The sequence below is a fragment of the Lissotriton helveticus genome, chromosome 1_1, assembly GCF_964261635.1.
Source record: "Lissotriton helveticus chromosome 1_1, aLisHel1.1, whole genome shotgun sequence".
Lineage (NCBI taxonomy): Eukaryota > Metazoa > Chordata > Amphibia > Caudata > Salamandridae > Lissotriton > Lissotriton helveticus.
The window spans coordinates 367,184,736-367,205,197 of NC_136057.1; the positions used below are offsets into that span (position 1 = coordinate 367,184,736).

General features: G+C 45.9%; 1 protein-coding gene across 1 annotated transcript in view; it reads left to right on the top strand.

The window, feature by feature from the left end:
* Positions 1 to 20,462, top strand: part of CACNA2D4 (calcium voltage-gated channel auxiliary subunit alpha2delta 4) — a 924,019-nt gene that overhangs the window by 339,948 nt on the left and 563,609 nt on the right. The window contains exons 10-12 of the mRNA XM_078673672.1: positions 9,380 to 9,469; positions 13,688 to 13,801; positions 16,382 to 16,460. Of these exons, the coding sequence (XP_078529798.1) occupies positions 9,380 to 9,469; positions 13,688 to 13,801; positions 16,382 to 16,460 (283 nt within the window). The remainder of the gene's footprint in view (positions 1 to 9,379; positions 9,470 to 13,687; positions 13,802 to 16,381; positions 16,461 to 20,462) is intronic.

Genomic DNA, 20,462 nt, shown 5'->3' on the forward strand with positions numbered 1-20,462 from the left:
CTGAGACCACAACTGCCCAAAATCATGAACTACACCGAAACCATATTGGCTATCCGTATAAATGGTGACTCTAATTTTGCTACCTGCTATACAGGCACGCGTCAATGCAATGATTTCTGCTACCTGAGCGGAGTGTACTCCTTCCAGGCAAGCGGCTTCCACAACTCCAGTAATGGTGCAAACAACATAAGCTGCTCTCAACCGACCAGTATCGTCTCTTAAACATGAGCCATCAACAAAGAAAATTTCATCAGGGTCGATCAACGGCTCATCCACGATATCTGGTCTTGGCTTCGTGCATAGTTCAGTCACATCAAGGCAGTCGTGATCTTCACATTCTTCGCCTTCTATATCATTTGGAAGTGGCATCAATGTAGCAGGATTCAAAACAGAGCACCTCTTAAGGGTCACGTTCTCCGCAGCAAGTATAACTTGCTCGTAGCGCGTGAGCCTACTACTGGTCAAGTGCTGTGTCTTGGTCCTGGTCATTAACAGTTCTACAGAATGAGGTAAATACACCACTAACTGGTGTCCCATGACAATATTTTCACACTGTTCAATGCTGACACCTGTTGCAGCAACGGATTTGAGACATCCGGGCAACGCTGCGGCCACTGGATCTAGGGTAGCCGAAAAGTATGCAACTGGTCTACGGGCATTTCCATGAATCTGTACCAAAACTGACAAAGCACAACCTTCCCTTTCGCAGCAGAAAAGTGAAAATGGTTTTTCATAGTCAGGCATCCCCAAAGCGGGAGCACGACACAAGTCCTCTCTCAGCTGTAGAAACGCCATCAAACAGTCTTTGTCCCATGGTACCGGATCACTCACCTCCTTGTGCGTCAGTTTTTGTAAAGGTTTTGCTTTCAGTGAAAAGTTTGCTATCCACTGTCGGCAATAACCAACCATTCCTAGGAACATTCTAACTTCTCTCTGTGTCGTAGGCGCGTTCATCTTCATTATCGCCTCTATCCTATCTGGTGACACTTTGCGCTTTCCTTTTTCTATCCGGTGACCCAAGTACTGTACTTCTGATAAACAGTACTGCAGTTTGTTCGGAGATACCTTATGCCCATTTTCAGCTAAATGGTTCAGCAAGGCAATGGTATCTGTCTTACAACCAAGAACAAAAAGAGTCGGAAGGTCTGTTGAGCTAGGTAGCTGAGTTTATGAGGTCCTACTAAAGTGACCCTTTTGGATTGCACTGAACCAGACCAAATGGTAACATGACACGATAATGTATTAGATATCCTATCAGCCCACCCATCTGGCGGAGCCTCATCATGTAGGACGTCTGACCAGGGTGGTGAGTCCAAGCCCAGATGTATTGGCTAGACACCACACACTACTGGTTCATCATGTAAACGTGTCCGTGCCACTGAATGGTGCTGAGAAAATGCAGTGCAAAACAGGGAATAAAGAATAAGTGATCTTAAAATGACGGTCGAGGTAAAGAAAAAAATGTTTTTATTAAAGATATTCACCAAGACGCCAGATTAAAAAAGAGTGTGGAACAGTGTGAAATAATCACTGTGATGCTTGGTTGTGTTAAGGATCAGGCCAACATGTTTCTGCCGAAGGTGAAACTACACCGGCATTCTTCAGGGCCGAATACACAAAGATGTTGCTACTGCAAAAATACACTCAGACAATTAATACAAAGTGCAGACAAAAAAAGGGACAGACCAAGTGATTTGTTAAAGAACTGTCCAAACTACTGGTGTGGTCTGATAGACCATCCTACCATATCCTCCAGATCAGTAGTTAATAGAGGTAGAGATCCTAAAAATGGAAACAAAAAAAGACAACAAATATTGTTCGTTCTGCCATCATTATGGACCAATCACAATAACAGGACCAACATATAAACTCAGCCGGGCTAGTCCCTATTAGGACGGCCACATGTTAAATAAGGTTTCATATTCAAGTCAACCACCAGACATTGCTGAACATTAATTATGAACAATACTGTCAAAGACTTACCCAGCAATATGTGGGAGTCGAGCCTCACCTCACCCGGCAACGGCTCGGAGATTGAGGCCCCGCTCTGTGCACAGAACATAAAAAAATATAACGTGTCATCCTGAGTTGACTCAGAGATCTGTGGTCAGTGTCAGGTTATAGAGTCTGTGCATTAAAAAAACTGGTTGTGTGACTGTCCTCACTGAACGCTGCCCCATGGAGAACAAAGAAAAGGACTGGTTGTCTGACCAGATCAGAGTCTAGTCGCTGGCTAGTAGAATGACCTTAGAATGAGTACCCATGTTCATCTAGTGCCCATACAATGATGGTACAGTCGGTTGTACATACCCACCCACCTAGGCCAAGCAATAAATGTGAAAAGTGTGGCTCAGGAACAGTTATTCCAGAATTAAGGGTCTGAGTGGGAAGGCCCATGTAATGTGCTCATATAGAAGAGTACATGGAATAAAATAAAATAGAGTATGAACCAATCCCCTTAGACTATAGGTGAAGAAGGAATAAGTTAAATGCTCAATATTGAAGGTCTGACTGCAAAAAGCGTCTGCCCCAAGTGAGTATAGCTAACAATAAGCAATGTGTGAAATAGGGGCCACAGCAAGACCACCAAGCCTAAAAAATGCGCGTTCCAAACAGGCTAACTCACCTCTCCGTCGGTACCTCTCGGCTGTCACCTAAGCCGAAGGGGAGGCAACAAGCCTCTTCCGTTTCTGACGCAACAAGTAGGTCGTCTATGTACTGGACTAGAACCGAGTTCTGCGGCAGTACCAGACTTTCAAGATTTTTCTTCAACAGCTGGTTGAAAATTGATGGGCTTTCTGTATACCCTTGTGGGATACGACACCATGTTAGGACACGATTTTCCAGCTTAAAAGCAAAAAGGTACTGGCTCTCCTCATCTAATGGAATTGAAAAGAAAGCCTGACAAAGGTCTATCACTGTGAACCACTCAGCTTGGAATGGTATCTGAAACAGTATCACTGATGGATTCGGTACCACTGGACAACATGAAACAACTATGTTGTTAATCTTTCGAAGATCTTGCACTATTCTAAATTTCCCACTAGGTTTCTGCAAACCCATAATCGGGGAGTTGCATGGACTTCCCACGATTTCCTTCAGTATTCCCAGTTTTATCATAGAGTCGATTACAGGTTTTATTCCTGCAATCGTCTCCGGGGTCAGTTTGTATTGGGGCGTTCTTGGATATTCAGCATTTGGTTTAACCATAATCTTCACTGGTTCTACTCCTTTGATCAGTCCTATCTCTTCTCCAGTAAAATCCCATACCTCTGATGACACTGCATCTCGTAAGTCCCAAGGAAGGTCCTCCACAGTCAGGGTAGGATACAGTTCTATGCATGTCCTAGAATTTGTAACTTTAAAGGTAGCATCATCGTCTGTAGTCTGTACCTCTACTCCCTCAGGTGTGCAGTATATTGTGCAGTTCAGTTTGCACAATAAGTCCCTTCCTAACAGACACACAGGACTAGAATCACATACTACAAACTGATGTTCATCGGTGTAGTTTCCTATTTTCACTGATACTGGTTCCGTCAAAGGGCTATTCATTCTCCTATTTGCAACTCCTACCACCTGAATCGTTTCCCCCGACATTGGTAGATCTGGAACCACTGCCGATCTCAAAGTTGACCGAGTAGCTCCAGTATCCACCAAGAATGTTGTAGGACACCCTGCCACTTCAGCCTCAACAAACGGTCCTCTTTGATCCACTTCTAGAACTGCCCGAGGGTACAGTCCTCCTCTCTACTTACACGTCGTCCCGTCAATGGATCAACGTAGTAACACTCTTCTTTACCTGTGAAAAAAGGCATTTGTCTATAGACCTTTCCCCCTGTCGTAATCTTTGGTGGCTGCAGGAACTGAGCTCGTGGAGCCGAAATCCCCCCTTTGGCCACCTTACCCTTTGTCACTGTCACCCTTTGGACTGGAACTTCCTGAACTTCCTCCTCTAGAACTTCCAGTTCTCCGTTTTCAGGGTTATAGGGACACTCGCGTCTCCAATGTCCCACCTGTTGACACTGGTGACATTTTGTCGTTTTTTTCAATGTTGCAAAGTCTATTCTAGGTCTCGGATTTTCCTCGTTGTCCTTATTCTGATTGTTTGATTTCCGTCCCATTGTCCCTATTCCCTGTTGCTGCTGTCCTCCCTTTCCAGCTGACTGCATCTGCACCATCATCAGTTTCTCCTTTAATTTCTTTGCTTTGGACTCTATCTCATCACTGCAATATCTTGCATATCTCAAAATCTCATCCAATGGTTTGTTTTGCCAACAAATTAAATGCTGCTGAATCATCAGACAAATATCAGGTCTCAACCCTAAGACGAACTTTGATACAAACTGTCCTATATCTTTGGGGTCCATTACATCTAGTCCACTGTATTGTTTGAATGCTTTCAGCAATCGCTCATAATACTCATGGACTGTCTCCTTTGGTTCCTGTCTTGTTCGGTCTATTTTTACCCAATCTATGTCTTGTGGTGGCACCTTCTCCTTCAGCCATGTCATTACCCTATCGTATTTTAACATTACTGTTTCTGACGGTCCATTAGTACGAGTATCCCTTTCTGGTTCTGCAGTTGGCCACTCGACACTAACCTTGCATGCTATCCACAAGTCTCCTGGGACCACAATGTCAAAAAGGTGTTCAAATCAATCCACAATACTTTTGAGATCTTCACAAACCTCTCTACCTGCTTGTACCACTCTACAGGGTTCTCCCTTAACTTCGGAAATGAGTTGGTAAAGGCAGCCAAATCTCCCCTACTCCAGGGTATGTGTACATAATTCCCATTCGCTATTTCTCGCAAAGGGAATGCCTCCATCTGCATTAGTCTTCCCTCCGGAGACATCACATTCGCACTCCGCCTAACAGTTCCCTTTTTCGACCACCTCTCTTCCCATTTGTCCAAGTCCCTCCATGCTCTTATTCCTGTGATCAGCTCCCTTGTGTGTGTTTTTAATCCAGTTGTCCTCCTCTCTTCTAGGTCCTGATCTGAATAATGCAACCTGTGGTTACCCTGTAATGCCTTGGTTCTGGACAAATCTACCATATACTTGTCTGCCAGTTCAGACAGCTTCTCATGAGTTGCTCTGGCCTTTCGAGTGATGTCCTTTGCTATAAACAGTAGCTCATCTTGTTCGTACATGTCGATCCTTTCTAAAGACAATGTACCATCTATTATATCGTTCAGATCAGATCTTAAGCTGGTCACATCGAGTCTTTTGGCTTTTATCACAGCTTTCAGTATGCCATCTCTAGAGAGTCTATTTACATCCCTCCCATCACAGCTCTGAGTCCTACGTCTAGGCTCAGGCGAGTTATGGGGAGTCCTCCCATGCTCCCATCTCTCCAGGTCCCATGCAGTTCCATCCTCTCTGGGTGTATGATGAAACACTCCTCTATTTCCCATAATAGCACATTTCTCATTCTGCATGGCTTCTCTAGGTGCATGGTAAGACATTCCATTATCCCCCATGTCTTCACAATTCGCCTGTGACCTCTGATCACTCGACGCATGGCAAGATCCTTCACTGTTCCCCGTGTTCCCACGATTCCAGTGCTGTACGTTATCATTAGGTGCATGGTGAGTGCACCTAAACCTATCTCTGTATTCTTAGGTCCTTTGGTCTCCCTCACTTTGAATGGGACGAGATGTCTCTCCACACTCCGTACTTCTGCCTCTTTGCTCCTGCCCATTTCCTCTGTCTGTATGACGTGTAACTCCTCTACTCTCCTGACTTTTACCTTCCCACTCCTGACTGCTTTCGCTAGCCCCGCAGTGAGATAATATTCCATTTCCTCGACTTCCCCATTCTGCTTCTGCTCTTGACCTGTTGCTCGGTACTCCTGTGGACCCATCCCATTCCCTCAAGTCAGCCCTCAACTCTTTGTAGGATTTCGGCCGTGGTCCCCTCAGGTCCATCGGTCCTCTCTGACCCCCCTGCTCTGTTTCGGGATCCACTGCTGACTCCAATGGGGTGCTCCACGTTATTGGTCCTGGCAATTTCCTCCAGGCATTTGTCGTGTTATTCCTTCTCTCCATCTCAGCTCTTTCTCTGTCTAGCCGTACCTGTTCTTCCTCTCTCCCTTTCTCTGGGTGATAAACCGACACTATAGGGCCTATGGTAACGGGTACTTGAAGAGCATCTGGTAATCCATAAGACTCAACCCTCTCTGTTACTGGCATCTTCTGCACCAAAACCCTTCCGACTACACTGTGTACTGGACTATGTTGAAGTGTCCCCTCGTCTTTGGTAGGAACCCAATCCATTATAGGAAGTGGCCTATTCCCTCCTATGTCTATCCCATCTTCCCTTGGGAGCTCCGTACCTTCCGTCTCCCTATTGTCCGGAGGCGGTCTATCTATCAACAACCTATTTATTAGGCCGTCCTCCGACTCGCTCTCATCATCCTCTTCTATGGGTTTCTTTCCACCTGTAACCTCTCTCATGGGGTACAACTTATCCACCTCAATCACCTGTACCCTCCACTTCTTGGCTTTCGCATCCCATTTGGCATCTTGCACTGCCCTCACTGAACGCCGTACCCTTTCCTGGCGTCTGTTCTGACTCCTGTCGTGCGCCGCCCTAATCCATGCATTAAGCGCCTCAAACTGTGTTGGTCTAGGCAAAGGTCTCAATGAGGACATAACTGCTTTCAACTGATGTAACACTTCTAATCTAAACGTTCCGTATTTCGGAAAAGTCAGTTCCTAATTCCCCTCTGTAATCTTACTCCAAGTCCCAAGCCACAGTATAGTATGCAACCCAACATTCGTTGCCATATAGTGAGCTGGTGTACCCTCCGGCGGTGCCTCTTCCCCGTAATAAGATTCTCTTCTTTTTCTCTTAAAAATCCCTCTCAAACATTTAAAACACTTCATGTTCAAAATCTACGAATTTCTATTTTCTCCGCGTTCGTTTACTTCCTGATGACAATCCACCAATCTCAGCGCGGTTTTCGCTAACTGGCCTATCACTGCGCGGCTCTTTGCTGACGTCACACCAACCGCCCTATCACAGCGCGGCTTCACACCAACCGGCCTATCTCAGCGCGGCTCTCGCTGACGTCACTCGTCTCAGCGCGGCTTCACACCGACCGGCCTATCTCAGAGCGGCTCTCGCTGACGTCACTCGTCCCCCTTTCGCAGCAGTTCCCCTCCTTTCTCCGCTCGTCTCCCGGTCATGCATGTGTCCCATTCATACTCTGAAAAATGATTACTTCCGACCAAGCGATCACTTTCCTTGACTGTACGTCCACAGTCTAACTGTAATTGTCACCTTAACTGACGAAATGTCTTTCCGTTGGTCCAGACAATCGCCTTCTCTGATAGGTTACTTGCACACGGTAACTTTCGACCTGCGTCCGTTACCCACACACTCACTCTTGCATTCCCCCTATCTCGGTCCTGCGGGCGATCAATGGTACCTCATGACCCCCTTTTCTCTGGTCAACAACTACTCTGGATGTTCGATACACCCGAACCACTTAAGCTCTTCCCCGAACTTAAGATTTTCACCAGTTCACCGGTTCCCCCGTTTCCCAGGTTACCAGTTTACCAGTCTGCCAGGTTGCGCGCGCTCACAACCCTCTCTCATTCACTCTACAGGCATTCAACTCCGCATGACATTACAATACAGATACAACATAAAACACCGCAATCTGTCCACGCATGACCCTTGTTATACTCACTCTCGTCCGATTCTGCTGCTTTTCTCTCGCGCCGTCAGCACCCTCTTCGGCGGGCCACCTCTCGATCTCTAGGGACCTTGGGGTAAACTTAACCTAGTCTAGATCACCTTCCTCCAGAAGGTAACCATCCTCACTCTGCTACCAACTGTTAACGCGGGATTTCTGGTCTATTGTTATAGATCTAGATCCCAACTCCGGTCGACTGAACCGTTGGTACCTGTCATAGAGTAAAAGGCAATCCACTACTAGGTCAATCAGTTAATAACTTACACCACTCTAAAGAACCACTTAAGCTTAAGGAAGTTTAAAAGTTTATTACAAAGCCAAACTTAACTGGAGATACAAACATCTCAATATATGGTTCTAAAGATATACGGGTATCAATACAAACATGAATTTTCTAAATGCTCTTAGTCGGCAAAAGAATATTACCAAAACCAATTCAAAAATCATCAAAGTTGCAAGAATAGACACAAGCTGTAGCTTATGAGTCATTTACAGAAAGGAAAGAAATCAGATTAGACTGTCCCTACACTAGACTAAGTGACATCCCTACTTAACAGGATCTTAACCTAAGAAGGTGTCAGCAGTGGTGACTTCCAAAGAAGATCACACACTTCCCTTAGTCTTTGTTTCAAAAACGATGTCTCGCAGTTCCCTATCTGCCTACCCATCCGCTCTCTTAGGTTCCTCAGATCATCTGCCTTAACTACACCCTGGGGTGCTGTCCCTAATACAAAATCACATTTACCATAGAAACACCCTTTAGAGACGCCCCTTAGAGACGCCCCTCACGTGGTGTTGGTTCTGGTATGTTCCATGCTGGTACTCCTCTGGACCCTTCGTTAGAGTTGACCTTGCTTCCCAGGCTCCTCTCCGGCAAGACGGTACCCCCAGTAAATTCCTGAAGACTCCTCCAGGCCTGTGCCTGGCTCTCTTGAACAAAAGTCTATTCATCACTCTCTTGATTAAAACCTCCTCGCACCTGCAAACAGACACTTGTACTGTGGGCCTCAAATTCCGGCCTCCACCGTATCTTCTAAGTCGTAAACCATTCGAACAGGCTCCACAGTTAGTGCCTAACAGGACCTTTCTCTAACGAGCACATGCAGATCAAAAGAAATGACTTTGTCTATTCAGGCCTATTAGAATTACATGAACGGGCCTGTGCACTCTGTAAAACATTTAATTTCTTCTAAACAGTATTCTAACTTATTACACACAATGATTATATGAAACACTTCTATAAAACATATTTTTCAGCTCTATGATCGATAATACTTTGAATTACAATAACATCAAAATCCACCAAAGTATAAGGGTGTAACAGCATCTTGTACTCTATGTGAACTGCCATGTGGCCTACACATTTCTACGTTCAGCAGAATTACATTTTCCCCTACAACAGCCACATAACATGGGATTTCAACATCATTCTAACATCACTACAAACATCTACATTAGTTCTTCACACTTGATATAAGTATTCTAGTTTAATTAAACACTATTATGTACTTTCACTCTATAGATTCGACACTCTTATAAAATGTTTACTAAACTAATACAACGTGCTTGTAAATATGGTGCACTTCTATAATTTTCTTGATTTGCGCTCTCTCATCTTCGTGTATTTATTGTGTCAGGTACTAGTAGACTACTCTCTGTATGTTCATGTTTTTAGCACTTCAAGCAACTGGTGGACGAGCTTCAAGCCAAAGGGGTGGGGACAGTCAACAACGCCTTGATTGAATCTTTCAAAATCCTAAGGGAGGTAAGAGTCCTCACAGAAAGGGGTTATGTGGATGGAGCCATATTATAAATATAGAAACAACAAATACTAAAGACAGAGATTGAAGTTTGGTATCTAAAAATAGAACTGTGTCTCTAAGGGAACCCCTTTCTGGGTAGTGATGAACCTGTTTCCTCGATGCTCAAGATTGTAAGCCAAACACTTGGGGGCATATTAACAAGCAGCAGCGAAAATTATCGCTGACCGCTGTTAGCGTTAAAAAATATATTACCGGTGATAATCCCCATGCTAGCGCAGTATTATCTACACTGAGCGCCATGGCGATAAAAAAAAAATAGAGATAGCAGGAATATCGCCGTTTTACATTGAATAACGTTGGATTTCCAGTGATATTCAATGAAAAACGGCGATAACCTTGGTGATAGTGACTGTGGTTACAGTCACATAATCCACCTCCCATTACAGGTATGCCTAAATCTGAAAATTAGAAGACTTTAAAAAGCAGCGTTAACTGTGGTTAGTGCTGCTTTTTTTTATCTCTAAGAGGGTTAGCGTGAAGCTTGATAATAGGAGAAGTGTCGCTAAGCCACATTTCTCCTATTATTTTGCCTTGGAACGCCCCCTTTGCATCTCATTAGAGATGAAAAGGGAAGAGTAGAGAAAAAAGGTGCTAACATGCGATATTGCTTTTTTGGCTTTTAAAGCCAAAAAAGCGGAGATAAATCCCTTGTTAATATGCCCCTCAGAGATTGAGATTTTTAAGTAAAAAATGCGCCCTATTCGGATTACTTCAATTTTGCAGGTAAATTCCAACTTTTCAAGGATTCACAAAGAACCTCAGGGCCCTCCTGGATAACACACAAGTGAAAGACTGCAAATAATACCCATTCCACTGAAGGTGCAAATTATGCATGCGGAGATGTGCATAAGCATGTGGAAAATGTTTTATCCCATGGTGAAATTCATTCCACTCCCTGTAGGAGGTGCGTTAAAATCCACAAACAAAGGGGTTTTCAGTTTTCACTTTCTGTTGATTGTAGGCCTACCCAGAAACAGCTACGTAAATGACTTTCATACTCCATTTGTCAACGCATAAATTCCACCACATTGGTAGAGTTTGTGCAACTGAAATACCACCATTTCATGATTTGAAATTTACTTGCATAAAGTGGCCATTTTGTGCTCCTCCTATTAGGCTAAGTGAGCAGGGTTCCTTTAAATGTGAGCCTGTTCTGTAAGTCCACGGCGTCGAGAGCTGAGTGGCGTAAGAGGTGATGCACTAGTATTGGTGTTATATTTCTTACTGAGACTTTAGAGATGGTAATAATGAAATGGTGTCTAAAAGTGGCAGATTGAAGGACATCCTAAACATGTTGTGGGCAGTGTGGCCTCTTTGGTATGGTGAAGGTATGAACAGTTTAGTTGTTCGTTCTTGGTAGCAAGGGTTTCATTTGAAAAGGTGCACCCAGTGGCGGCCGGCATGGCTCGCATGTGGCGAGGCGGGTGGTGACGCGCACAGGTAGTGGGTGTGAGAGGGGCGCGAGGGGGCATGGGGGAGCGGTGTACAATGTAAAAAATAAAATAAATAAAATAAACACTTACTTTTCCGCGCTGAGTCCCGCGTCTCTGCTCCTGCTCTCCTCGTCGGACTCGAGGCACAGGAAGCACAGCCAGGCTCCCCAGGGACAGGAAGCACAGCCAGGCTCCTCTGACCAATCACAATGCTGCAATGCAGCATTGTGATTTTTAAGCACCCAGGCTCCCCTGACCAGTCACAACGCTACAATGCAACGTTGTGATTGGTCTGAGTGTCCTGGTTCAACGCTCAGCCAGGGAATGTGGGCCTGAACATGTTCTCCACGCAGGCTGTAATGGAGCCTGCATGGAGAACAGGGAGAGTGTGCGTGACTGTTTTGGGCGGCCTGAGAGAGTCGGCCAAAGAGTCATTTGCACTTAGGAGTGGGCAAACCACTCCTCCCCTGCTCCCAGAGCATAGGAGCCCCGCCCACCTGCCCGCCCGCAAAGCAACATGGAAACCTAAAATGATAACAACACAGTGTTGTTATCATTTTGTGTTTCCTCTACTTTTCACTGCTTAAAAGCAGTGGGACGACGCTCTTCCGCCATTGCAGAGGAGCCGCCCCTGGGTCACCAATGCCCTTATCCTGGCAAGGAAATACCTAAATGCTTTTGTTGAAGAATGCCATCACCTCTTGGTGCATCAGTGCCCTTACACTGCCACAGACACAACAGCTGGGCTCTTCACCAAAGGGAGCATCCTGCTCACTCTGTGGGGCTAAGCCCAGTGTCACAGGCACAGGGGACTTGGCTCCACAGTTTGAGCTGGATTGCTCCTTTTGGGACAGAGTCAAACTGATGGGCATTTTGCTGTTCTTATGCTTTAAAGATACAGGCAAGCTCAAAAAGGTGCAGTGCTGCCTCAAAGGCACTAATGCAATACGCCCCTGTGTTTTAGATGCACTGGTGCAAGCATTTCTACCCCCTTATGGTGATATATTGAATACCCTGCCGTAGGTTATATCCAGACCGGGACCTCTTGCTCCTTGTGCCAGTGGATTCAAGTTTCCTCCCATTGTATTGAAGGATTCTGGTGTATGTTGTCTATGATAATGAGGAGCTACTATTTGCTTTTGTTGAGTAAACATAATTACTTGGTTATGATTGGCCATCCAATAATCTAATACTGGGGTAAGTTTGTTTCCAAATGCTCAGAATTGTTGCCAGTAGTGGCTGGTGTGTCGATGGGATGGAGAGGCATGGTGGAGGGGGGTGGGGGGGGGGGGGGGGTGGAGGGGGGCACACTGATTATTAGGCAAATAAAAAAAATGCTTACCAATCACATCGCGCTCCTCTCCACTGCAGGCACAGGCTCACATAGTCCACTTCGTCCAATCCAGACGCTGCTTTCATGCTGCTGAAACCAGCGTCAGAATTTATCTGAGCGCCAATGGTTTGCACTCCCAGTTAGACTGGGAGCCTGTGCCTGCTCTCTTCAACCCGGTAACGCAGCTCTGGTTGGAGAGAGCTTCAGTGAGCATGACGGTTTGCCCATCCTCAGACGGCCGGCCAGCAGGGCCGGACTGGGAACTGAAACCGGCCCTGGCAAACTGCTCGGCTGGCACCCAGGAATAACGAGGGGGGGTGTGGCCAAGCTGTTTGCTACAGCCTGTTTCGGCAGATTTTGTTCCAAGGGGCCGATATTGCGGCCCCTGGTAAGAAAAAGAGCCCCCAGGGGGCCCAACACCGGTCTCCACCTTAGTGACCAACCGTGGAAATGCCCGGTGCCCCATATGGCCAGTCCGGCCCTGCCAGCCAGACCGTCATGCTCATTGAATAGCAGTGCAACCACTTCTCCACCAGCCTGTCATCCCCCTGGCCCCGCCCCAAGCCTTGCCCAGAGAGCAAAAATAAAACGATAATAAACAAGGGTTTATTATCATTTTATTTTAATTTTTTTTAGGCTGCGGGCAGATGGGGTGGCACTCCTCCGCCATAGCGGAGAAGCCGCCGCTGATTGTTGCATTTAGTAGATCTAAGACACTATAGATTCATTCTTTCAAAAAGAAACACATTTGGATAGCGATAAATGTAGGCCGAATTCTTGCAGAGTCGCGGTGCTTTCGTAAATTGTGTTCTGATTGTGATATATCAGTGTAGGATTATGTAAAACAGATGGACTCCACATTGACTGTTTTTATGAGCTAAGGATAAAACTTATTACTGGTTTTGATAAATAAGATTGTAAACGCAATTAACATTGTCAGGTTAAATTTTGTACATTGTGTAAACATATATTTCCTTTTTCGTTCTACTTTCAACTAGGCGGGTAGTAAAAAAAGGTCCTTTGAGTGTGAATGTGTTGCCCAATGACTAATGGAGATTGAGCAATAGTGATTGAGAGGGAGATAGCTCTTTTGACAGTTTCAGCATCATAAGTATCACACGGGGGAACAATCTTTGTTTAATTGTTGAAGTATTATTGGGACATTAAATTTATCAACTCTGGAATTTATTAACCCATTGGGGAGTGTTCAGGCTCTTCCACAATTCCGATCATTTTTGTTTTAGTGTGAATTGAGTATTTATTTGCTGTTTGCTTGGCCTACCTAAATTCGAATCTACACTACAGAATTAAGAACCAGCACCAGTGCTAACTCCAAACATCTGATAAAACAACAATGTTGCTGTTGAAGTTAATATGTCATCTTGTCGTTGCAGTTCAAGGAGGCTGGGCAGGGCGGGCTCTGCAACCAGGCCATCATGCTCATCACCGATGGAGCCGTGGAGGACTACGAACCGGTGTTCGAAAAATACAACTGGCCTGATCGCAAGGTATGTCGTAGACAGATGTGGCTCGAACAAGAAAATTATGAGTCAACAAAGCCATATTCTATCATCAATAGAGCAATAAGCTGCAAAAGGAAGACAGATCTGCAGACAGGCTTGTAAATAAGCTGAGCCCCTTCCTCAATTTATGAAATGACATCACCTCACATCAGTTCACTTATAACAGTCCAACAAATAAATAAAATACATCAGCTAAATTTGCCTCTTATTTGAATATTAGTGTGGAGTCAAGAAATGCCCACTACACTAAGGGCACGATTACGAGTTTGATGGTGCAGTGGCGGGAACGCCCAACCGTCGCACCACCAAACCCGCATGAAAATTACCCCACCGTATAATTACTTTTTTAATCATTGGCAGAAGTTTCGTTTGCTGTTCGACGGGCCCTATAAAATAGGCACCGCAATGTGAACATCAGAGGAAGTTCCAGCACAACATGGACTGTGAAGGTCATGCCGTGCTGGAACTGGGGGTGCATGCACAGAGGGGGGCACATGTTGTGCCCCCCTGGTTGCATCTGCATGGAGTGAGGCTTTCATCCCCACCACTGTTTTCATGGAGGAAAGACCTCCAGGAAATCAGTCGCAGTGAGGAAAGTCATAATATGCTTGGCGGGACCGCGGTATCATGCCTAGCATATTGATGCCTCTTGACCGACGCACCACTGCCAGGGAACGGTGTTTCCCTGGCTTAGTTGGCGGTCCCAGGGCGGCACGACTGGCAAGGTCTTAATGTGGCGGTCAGAAGTCCGCCACTGTAGCCTAACCATCAGTCTGGCGGTTCAAGGACCACCAGACCCGGAATCAGGCACTAGATGTTCTATGAGGTTACCCATCTACAGACACAATCATGTGAACTAGGGTGGTTGATTTCTGCATATGGTTGTGTGGGAGCGCATAAGGTTTAAGTTCATAAACCTATTATTTGGTATTTGGAACCAAGACATTAGAATCTGGATAGGCCTACAGCTGCCTCTGGAGAGGGTGAGTAGGATGACTCCAAACATAGGGCCCGATTCACAGAACTAACTTAAGACAAAATCCTAAACTTACTATCATTTTGGTATTCACAGAAGGCACTTACTCATTTTGGTATTCACAGAAGGCACTTACTCATTTTGGTATTCACAGAAGTTAGGAGTCCTAACTTTAGGACTCCTAAATGCCTTCTGTGAATACCGAAAGTCTTAAAGTTAGGATTTTTCTCAATTTAGTAGTAGTAAAGTTAGGACTCCTAACTTTAGGACTCCTAAATACCTTCTGTGAATACCAAAAGTCTTAAAATTAGGATTTTTCTCAATTTAGTAGTAGTAAAGTTAGGACTCCTAACTTTCAGACTCCTAAATGCCTTCTGTGCATACCGAAAGTCTTAAAATTAGGATTTTTCTCAGTTTAGTAGTAGTAAAGTTAGGACTCCTAACTTTACAACTCCTAAATACCTTCTGTGAATACCAAAAGTCTTAAAATTAGGATTTTTCTCAATTTAGTAGTAGTAAAGTTAGGACTCCTAACTTTCAGGCTCCTAAATGCCTTCTGTGAATACCGAAAGTCTTAAAATTAGGATTTTTCTCTACTTTACTACTACTAAACGGTAAAAAATCCTAATTTTAAGACTTTCGGTATTCACAGAAGGCATTTAGGAGTCCTAAAGTTAGGAGTCCTAACTTTACTACTACTAAACTGAGAAAAATCCTAATTTTAAGACTTTCGGTATTCACAGAAGGCATTTAGGAGTCCTAAGGTTAGGAGTCCTAACTTCTGTGAATACCGAAATGAGTAAGTGTCTTCTGTTAATACCAAAATGGTAGTAAGTTTAGGATGTTGTCATAAGTTAGTTCTGTGAATCGGGCCCTCACTGCCTCAATGTGTCTTGGTTGAAAATTGTGATTCAGTGATTAAACCAACTAAAGACATCCGGGCATATGAATGTGGCGGGGCACACTTCATAGCTGCAGAGGTGGCGCGGACAACGCCTGCTCCCAAAAGCAGTGAAGGAGTAGAGATTTATACTCCTAACACCGATTGGTCCTGGCAGCACCGGGACATGATGAGCATCCAAATGTATGGCGAAAAAATAAGTCTGTGACCAATCCTGAAAGTGTTTTCTGGAAGTAATTGCAACCTACCCCTCACTTTGAGGTGATATACTGGTGAATTTTCCCAGGACGTTCTACTGATGGAAAGAGGCTTTGTGAAACATTCTCTCTCAATCCTTTGCACATTGTAGAACATTGTGGGGCAGAATTACAAGCCCCTTGCGCCACTTTTGCGTCACTTTTCCCATGTTAATAATGACGCAAAAGTGGCGCTAGGGCTTTGTAAATAAGCCCCTGTGTTTCATAAAACTGGTCATTTTGAGGGAGTGGACTGGGGAGTGGACTCGGAATAAAAGTTAAACCCAGTTACCCAGTAAATGATTCTTAGTGCAGTCCTGGGCTGACCGGCCACCCCACGCATGCGTCTTATCCATCCAGTGCTATCGGGGTGGGACCAGCACTTTATGCTTAGAGAAAATTATCATTGGCATCATTTCCGGGAGTAACCTTTCCCCAACTTGGCTCCCCAGGTGCGGCTTTTCACATATCTGATTGGCAGAGAGGTGACGTTTGCGGAGAATGTGAAATGGATCGCCTGCAATAATAAAGGTAAATAAAAAACATTCTAAGGTACACACTCCAGGGCTATTGGCTACTTAAAAACTCTGTCTTGTCACAGGAGTGTCTGTGTGTTCAGGAAAAGGCCCTGAGTGACAACACTGCACACAAGTACTCAGGGGAGAGGGTACAAACCTCCTTCATAGTTTTGAAAAGTGGTCTAACGTGGTGAAATTGCAAGAATGCATTTACTTTTGGAATTCTGGTGTTATTCTAGCCTTTAAGTATGTTTGGAAAAATTAGCCGTAAATTATGTTTTTACATTCGTTAAGACTGGATAGACTTTACAACATTAAAGAATAAATGCGGGCTTCACTCGAGGGGTTTTTGTGAACATCTGTGGCAGATGGGGCTCTTTGTAGCACTGTTTACTAACTAAACCTATGGAAACTAAGGGGCCCATTAGGATGGCGGGCGGATCGCCCTCGCCAGGCTGGCGGTAGCCACCGCCGACCTGGCGAGGGCGATCCGCCTGCCGTCCTTGCTCTAGAGACCCCCGCCATATTAGTATGGCGGGGGGACCGCGGCGGACGGTAAGACCGTCCGCCGCTTTTCCGCCCTGGTCGCAAGGCGACCGGGGCGGAAAAGGTATAATATGGTGGCGGTGTCTATCAGACACCGCCAGCCATATTATGATGGGCAAATTTGAATGCCTTTCAGTGGCGGCAATGCCGCCACGGAATGGCATGCGGAGAATCCCTGCGGGGGTCCGTTGTGGGCACCCAGGGACTCCAGGGGGGTGGGGGGTGTACATGGGGGGTACCTATGGTACCCCCCAGCAGTTCCATGCACAGCATGGCAGGCACCGCGCGGTGCCTGCCATGCTGTGCATGGAAGTGCACAGCATGCCTTCCTGCCATTGTGGCGGGCGGAGCTGAGTGCACCACCCGCCACAATGGTAGGAATGCAGGATGAGCCCGTCACTGTGGGCGGCGCGCATCCTAATGCTGCCCACGGGACCCCCGCCCTTATGGCGGGCGGTCCCTGTCCACGATGGAATGGCGGCCCGTCATCCTAATGGACCCCTAAATGTCTTTGAAAGGCAATTCTAAACAGAGACGAACATGCAATGTCAGGCAGCCCCAAGCACACAAGGTCACTCACAATCTTTACGAGGTTTTTCAGCTTTGCTGCATAACTTTAATGGGACTGGACTAGGTTTTTTATCGCAGAGCAGATTTTATTTTATTTATTTTATTTATTTATTGGGCTTTTAAAGCGCGACAGCTACCCAAGAAGGGTTTCCCGGCGCTAAGAGACATTTAGCCACATGGACAGAACGAAAGATTCTGGGGAGAGGCCGGAGCAAGTTACTGATTAAAAAGCCAGGTCTTAAAGGCTTTGCGGAAGTGGATATAGCGGGTTTCCAGGCGTAGGTGCTGAGGGAGGGAATTCCAGAGCTTGGGGCCCAATAGGGAGAAAGATCTACCCCCATCCTCACTAGGCGTACTTTGGATAAGCAGAAAAGGCCTTGAGATGAGGATCTCAGGCAACGAGCCGGCGTGTAGGTTCGCACGAGGGCTTGTAGGTATCTAGGGGCAGTGCCCCATTTGATTCTGTACTAAGCATGGGCGGATTTTGCGAATTGGCAATCCGTGAACTTTCGTATTTACGGATTTGCAATCCGCAAAATCCGAGAACTCTCGCAAATTTGCGTATTTTTTTTGTGTTCGCAAGGGTTTCTGCCAGTTCGCGAGGGTTGTGTACCAGTTCGCAATTGCGAACTTACTTGTCGGCTCGCAACGGCCGCGACTATGTTGTTTCTACGTCTGGTTCATCATCACAGGTTCACAGCACCCTCTGTTTCACCACTGCCACCCTCTGGTACACCCATGCCACCCTCTGGTACATCACTGCCACCCTCTGGTTGGTTTATCACTGTAGATTATGGGGGTGAAAAAAAGCAAGCACACCTGCCCTGCTTCAACTGACATGAATTAATTTGGGGTTGATTAATGTGTCACTGAATTTAAACTTCCAGTCTGGCTGGCACCTGCTTCCTTATCTGTAATTTGCTTTCTGTTGCAGTGCAATTTTTTTTCACAGGACCTTTGTGGCCTACTTGTAGCTATTCTCTGAGCCTGCTGTGAGGGTCAGAGCAGGGTCATAGAATAGTTGCAAGTAGGCAACTGAACTCTGAAGGGGCCCCTCAGGAAGCACTACAGGGAATGGTTACTAATGATAAGATTGAACTTTTGCACCTGCTGAGTGCTTTCAGTTTTGTCTGTAATTGCTTTGTGTTGCAGTGTAATTTTTTTAACAGGACCTTTGTTGTATACTTGTAGCTATTCTCTGAGCCTGCTGTGAGGGTCAGAGCAGGGTCATAGAATAGTTGCAAGTAGGCAAATGAACTCTGAAGGGGCCCCTCAGGAAGCACTACAGGGAAAGGTTACTAATGATAAGATTGAACTTTTGCACCTGCTGAGTGCTTTCAGTTTTGCAAAAATCCAAATATCCAGCAGCATCCACAAAAAGTAACCCTTCCAGGTCAAGATCCAAATCAAAGTGACCAGCACATGAAGAAAGCACTGGGAGGAGCCTGCTGGACAGGAACAGGAAGTTGGAGACTGTGGGGCACTTCCTTCCTCCCACCCCCCCACCCCCAAAATGGACTCCTTGCAAAGAAAAAGTGCAGGCAAATGTCAACCTGAGGAGTTATTCTGATAAAAATCATAATTTTCAAGGTTTATGCTGCCTGCTGGTGGATTTCTTGTGCGAAATTGCAAATTTTGCAATCTCGCAATTGCGAGATTGTCGCTGCCCGCCGCATCTACGTGTTCGCAAGTGTTTACTCCCGCGAAATTGTATAGTATTCTAGTTGGCAAGTGCGACCAAGCAAAAAATCCGCTTCGCACGGATTTTACGAATTTTCGGCAAGTTCGCGAGAGTTCGCGGATTGCGAATTTGCCGAAAATCCGCAAAATCCGCGAGCGGAACGGATTTTACGCCCATGCTTATTCTGTACATAAGGCTAAGTGTTTTGAATTTGACCCTGTTTTCAATACGTAGCCAGTGGAGTGCCTTAAGGTGACCGGACAATTGTTCCCTTCTGTGGCACTTGCAGAGCAGTCTTGCTGCGGCGTTCTGCACCAGTTGAAGGCGTCGCATGACTGCCTGTGAAGCCCCTAGGTAGAGGACATTTCTGTAGTCCAAACGAGAGGTGATTAATGCGTTGACCACAGACTTTTGAGTGTCGTCGGGTAGCATCCAAATGATTTTCTTGAGCCACCTCAGGATGGTGAAGCAGGTGGATGTCAGGTTAGAGACTTGGGGCTCCATGGTTAGGCCGTTATCAATGATAATGCCTAAGTTGCGTACTTTTTGTGACGGGATTGGTAGGGAGCCCATTTCAGATGGCCAGTGTCTTGGGTTCCAGAGATTTTGGTTTGGGCCCAGAATTAGAACCTCCGTTTTGCTATCGTTTAGTTTGAGCATATTCTTACTCATCCAGGTGGCGATGTTCCTGAGGCCAGACTGCAGGAGGGAGGAGGAGTCGTGGTCTCCATTGGAGAGTGAGAATACGATCTGTGAATCGTCGGCGTAGGTAAACATGTTTAGACCTGCTGCTTCGGCGATCTGGGCAAGTGGGGTTACGTATAGGTTAAAAAGCAGGGGCTCAGCACCGAGCCCTGAGGGACACCAAAGGGGGATCGATGGACATTTGAGGCCGCGGTACTGGATGTGATTTGAAATGTCCTGAGAGTCAGGAAAGATGATATCCAGTCCAGCGCTTTACCCCTGATACCCATGGTAGAGAGCGAATTTAACAAAATGTTATGGGAGATGGTGTCGAACGCTGCGCTGAGGTCAAGTAAAATCTGCGCAGCGGAGTCACCTCTGTCGACTAAGAGGCGAAGATTATCCATCACTCCAAGCAGTGTCGTCTCAGTCGAAAAGCCAGGGCGGAAACCCGATTGGGAGGGGTGAAGTATGTTGTTTACCTCCGTGAAACTGGCGAGATGTCCATGGACATGTTTCTCCAAGACTTTGGAG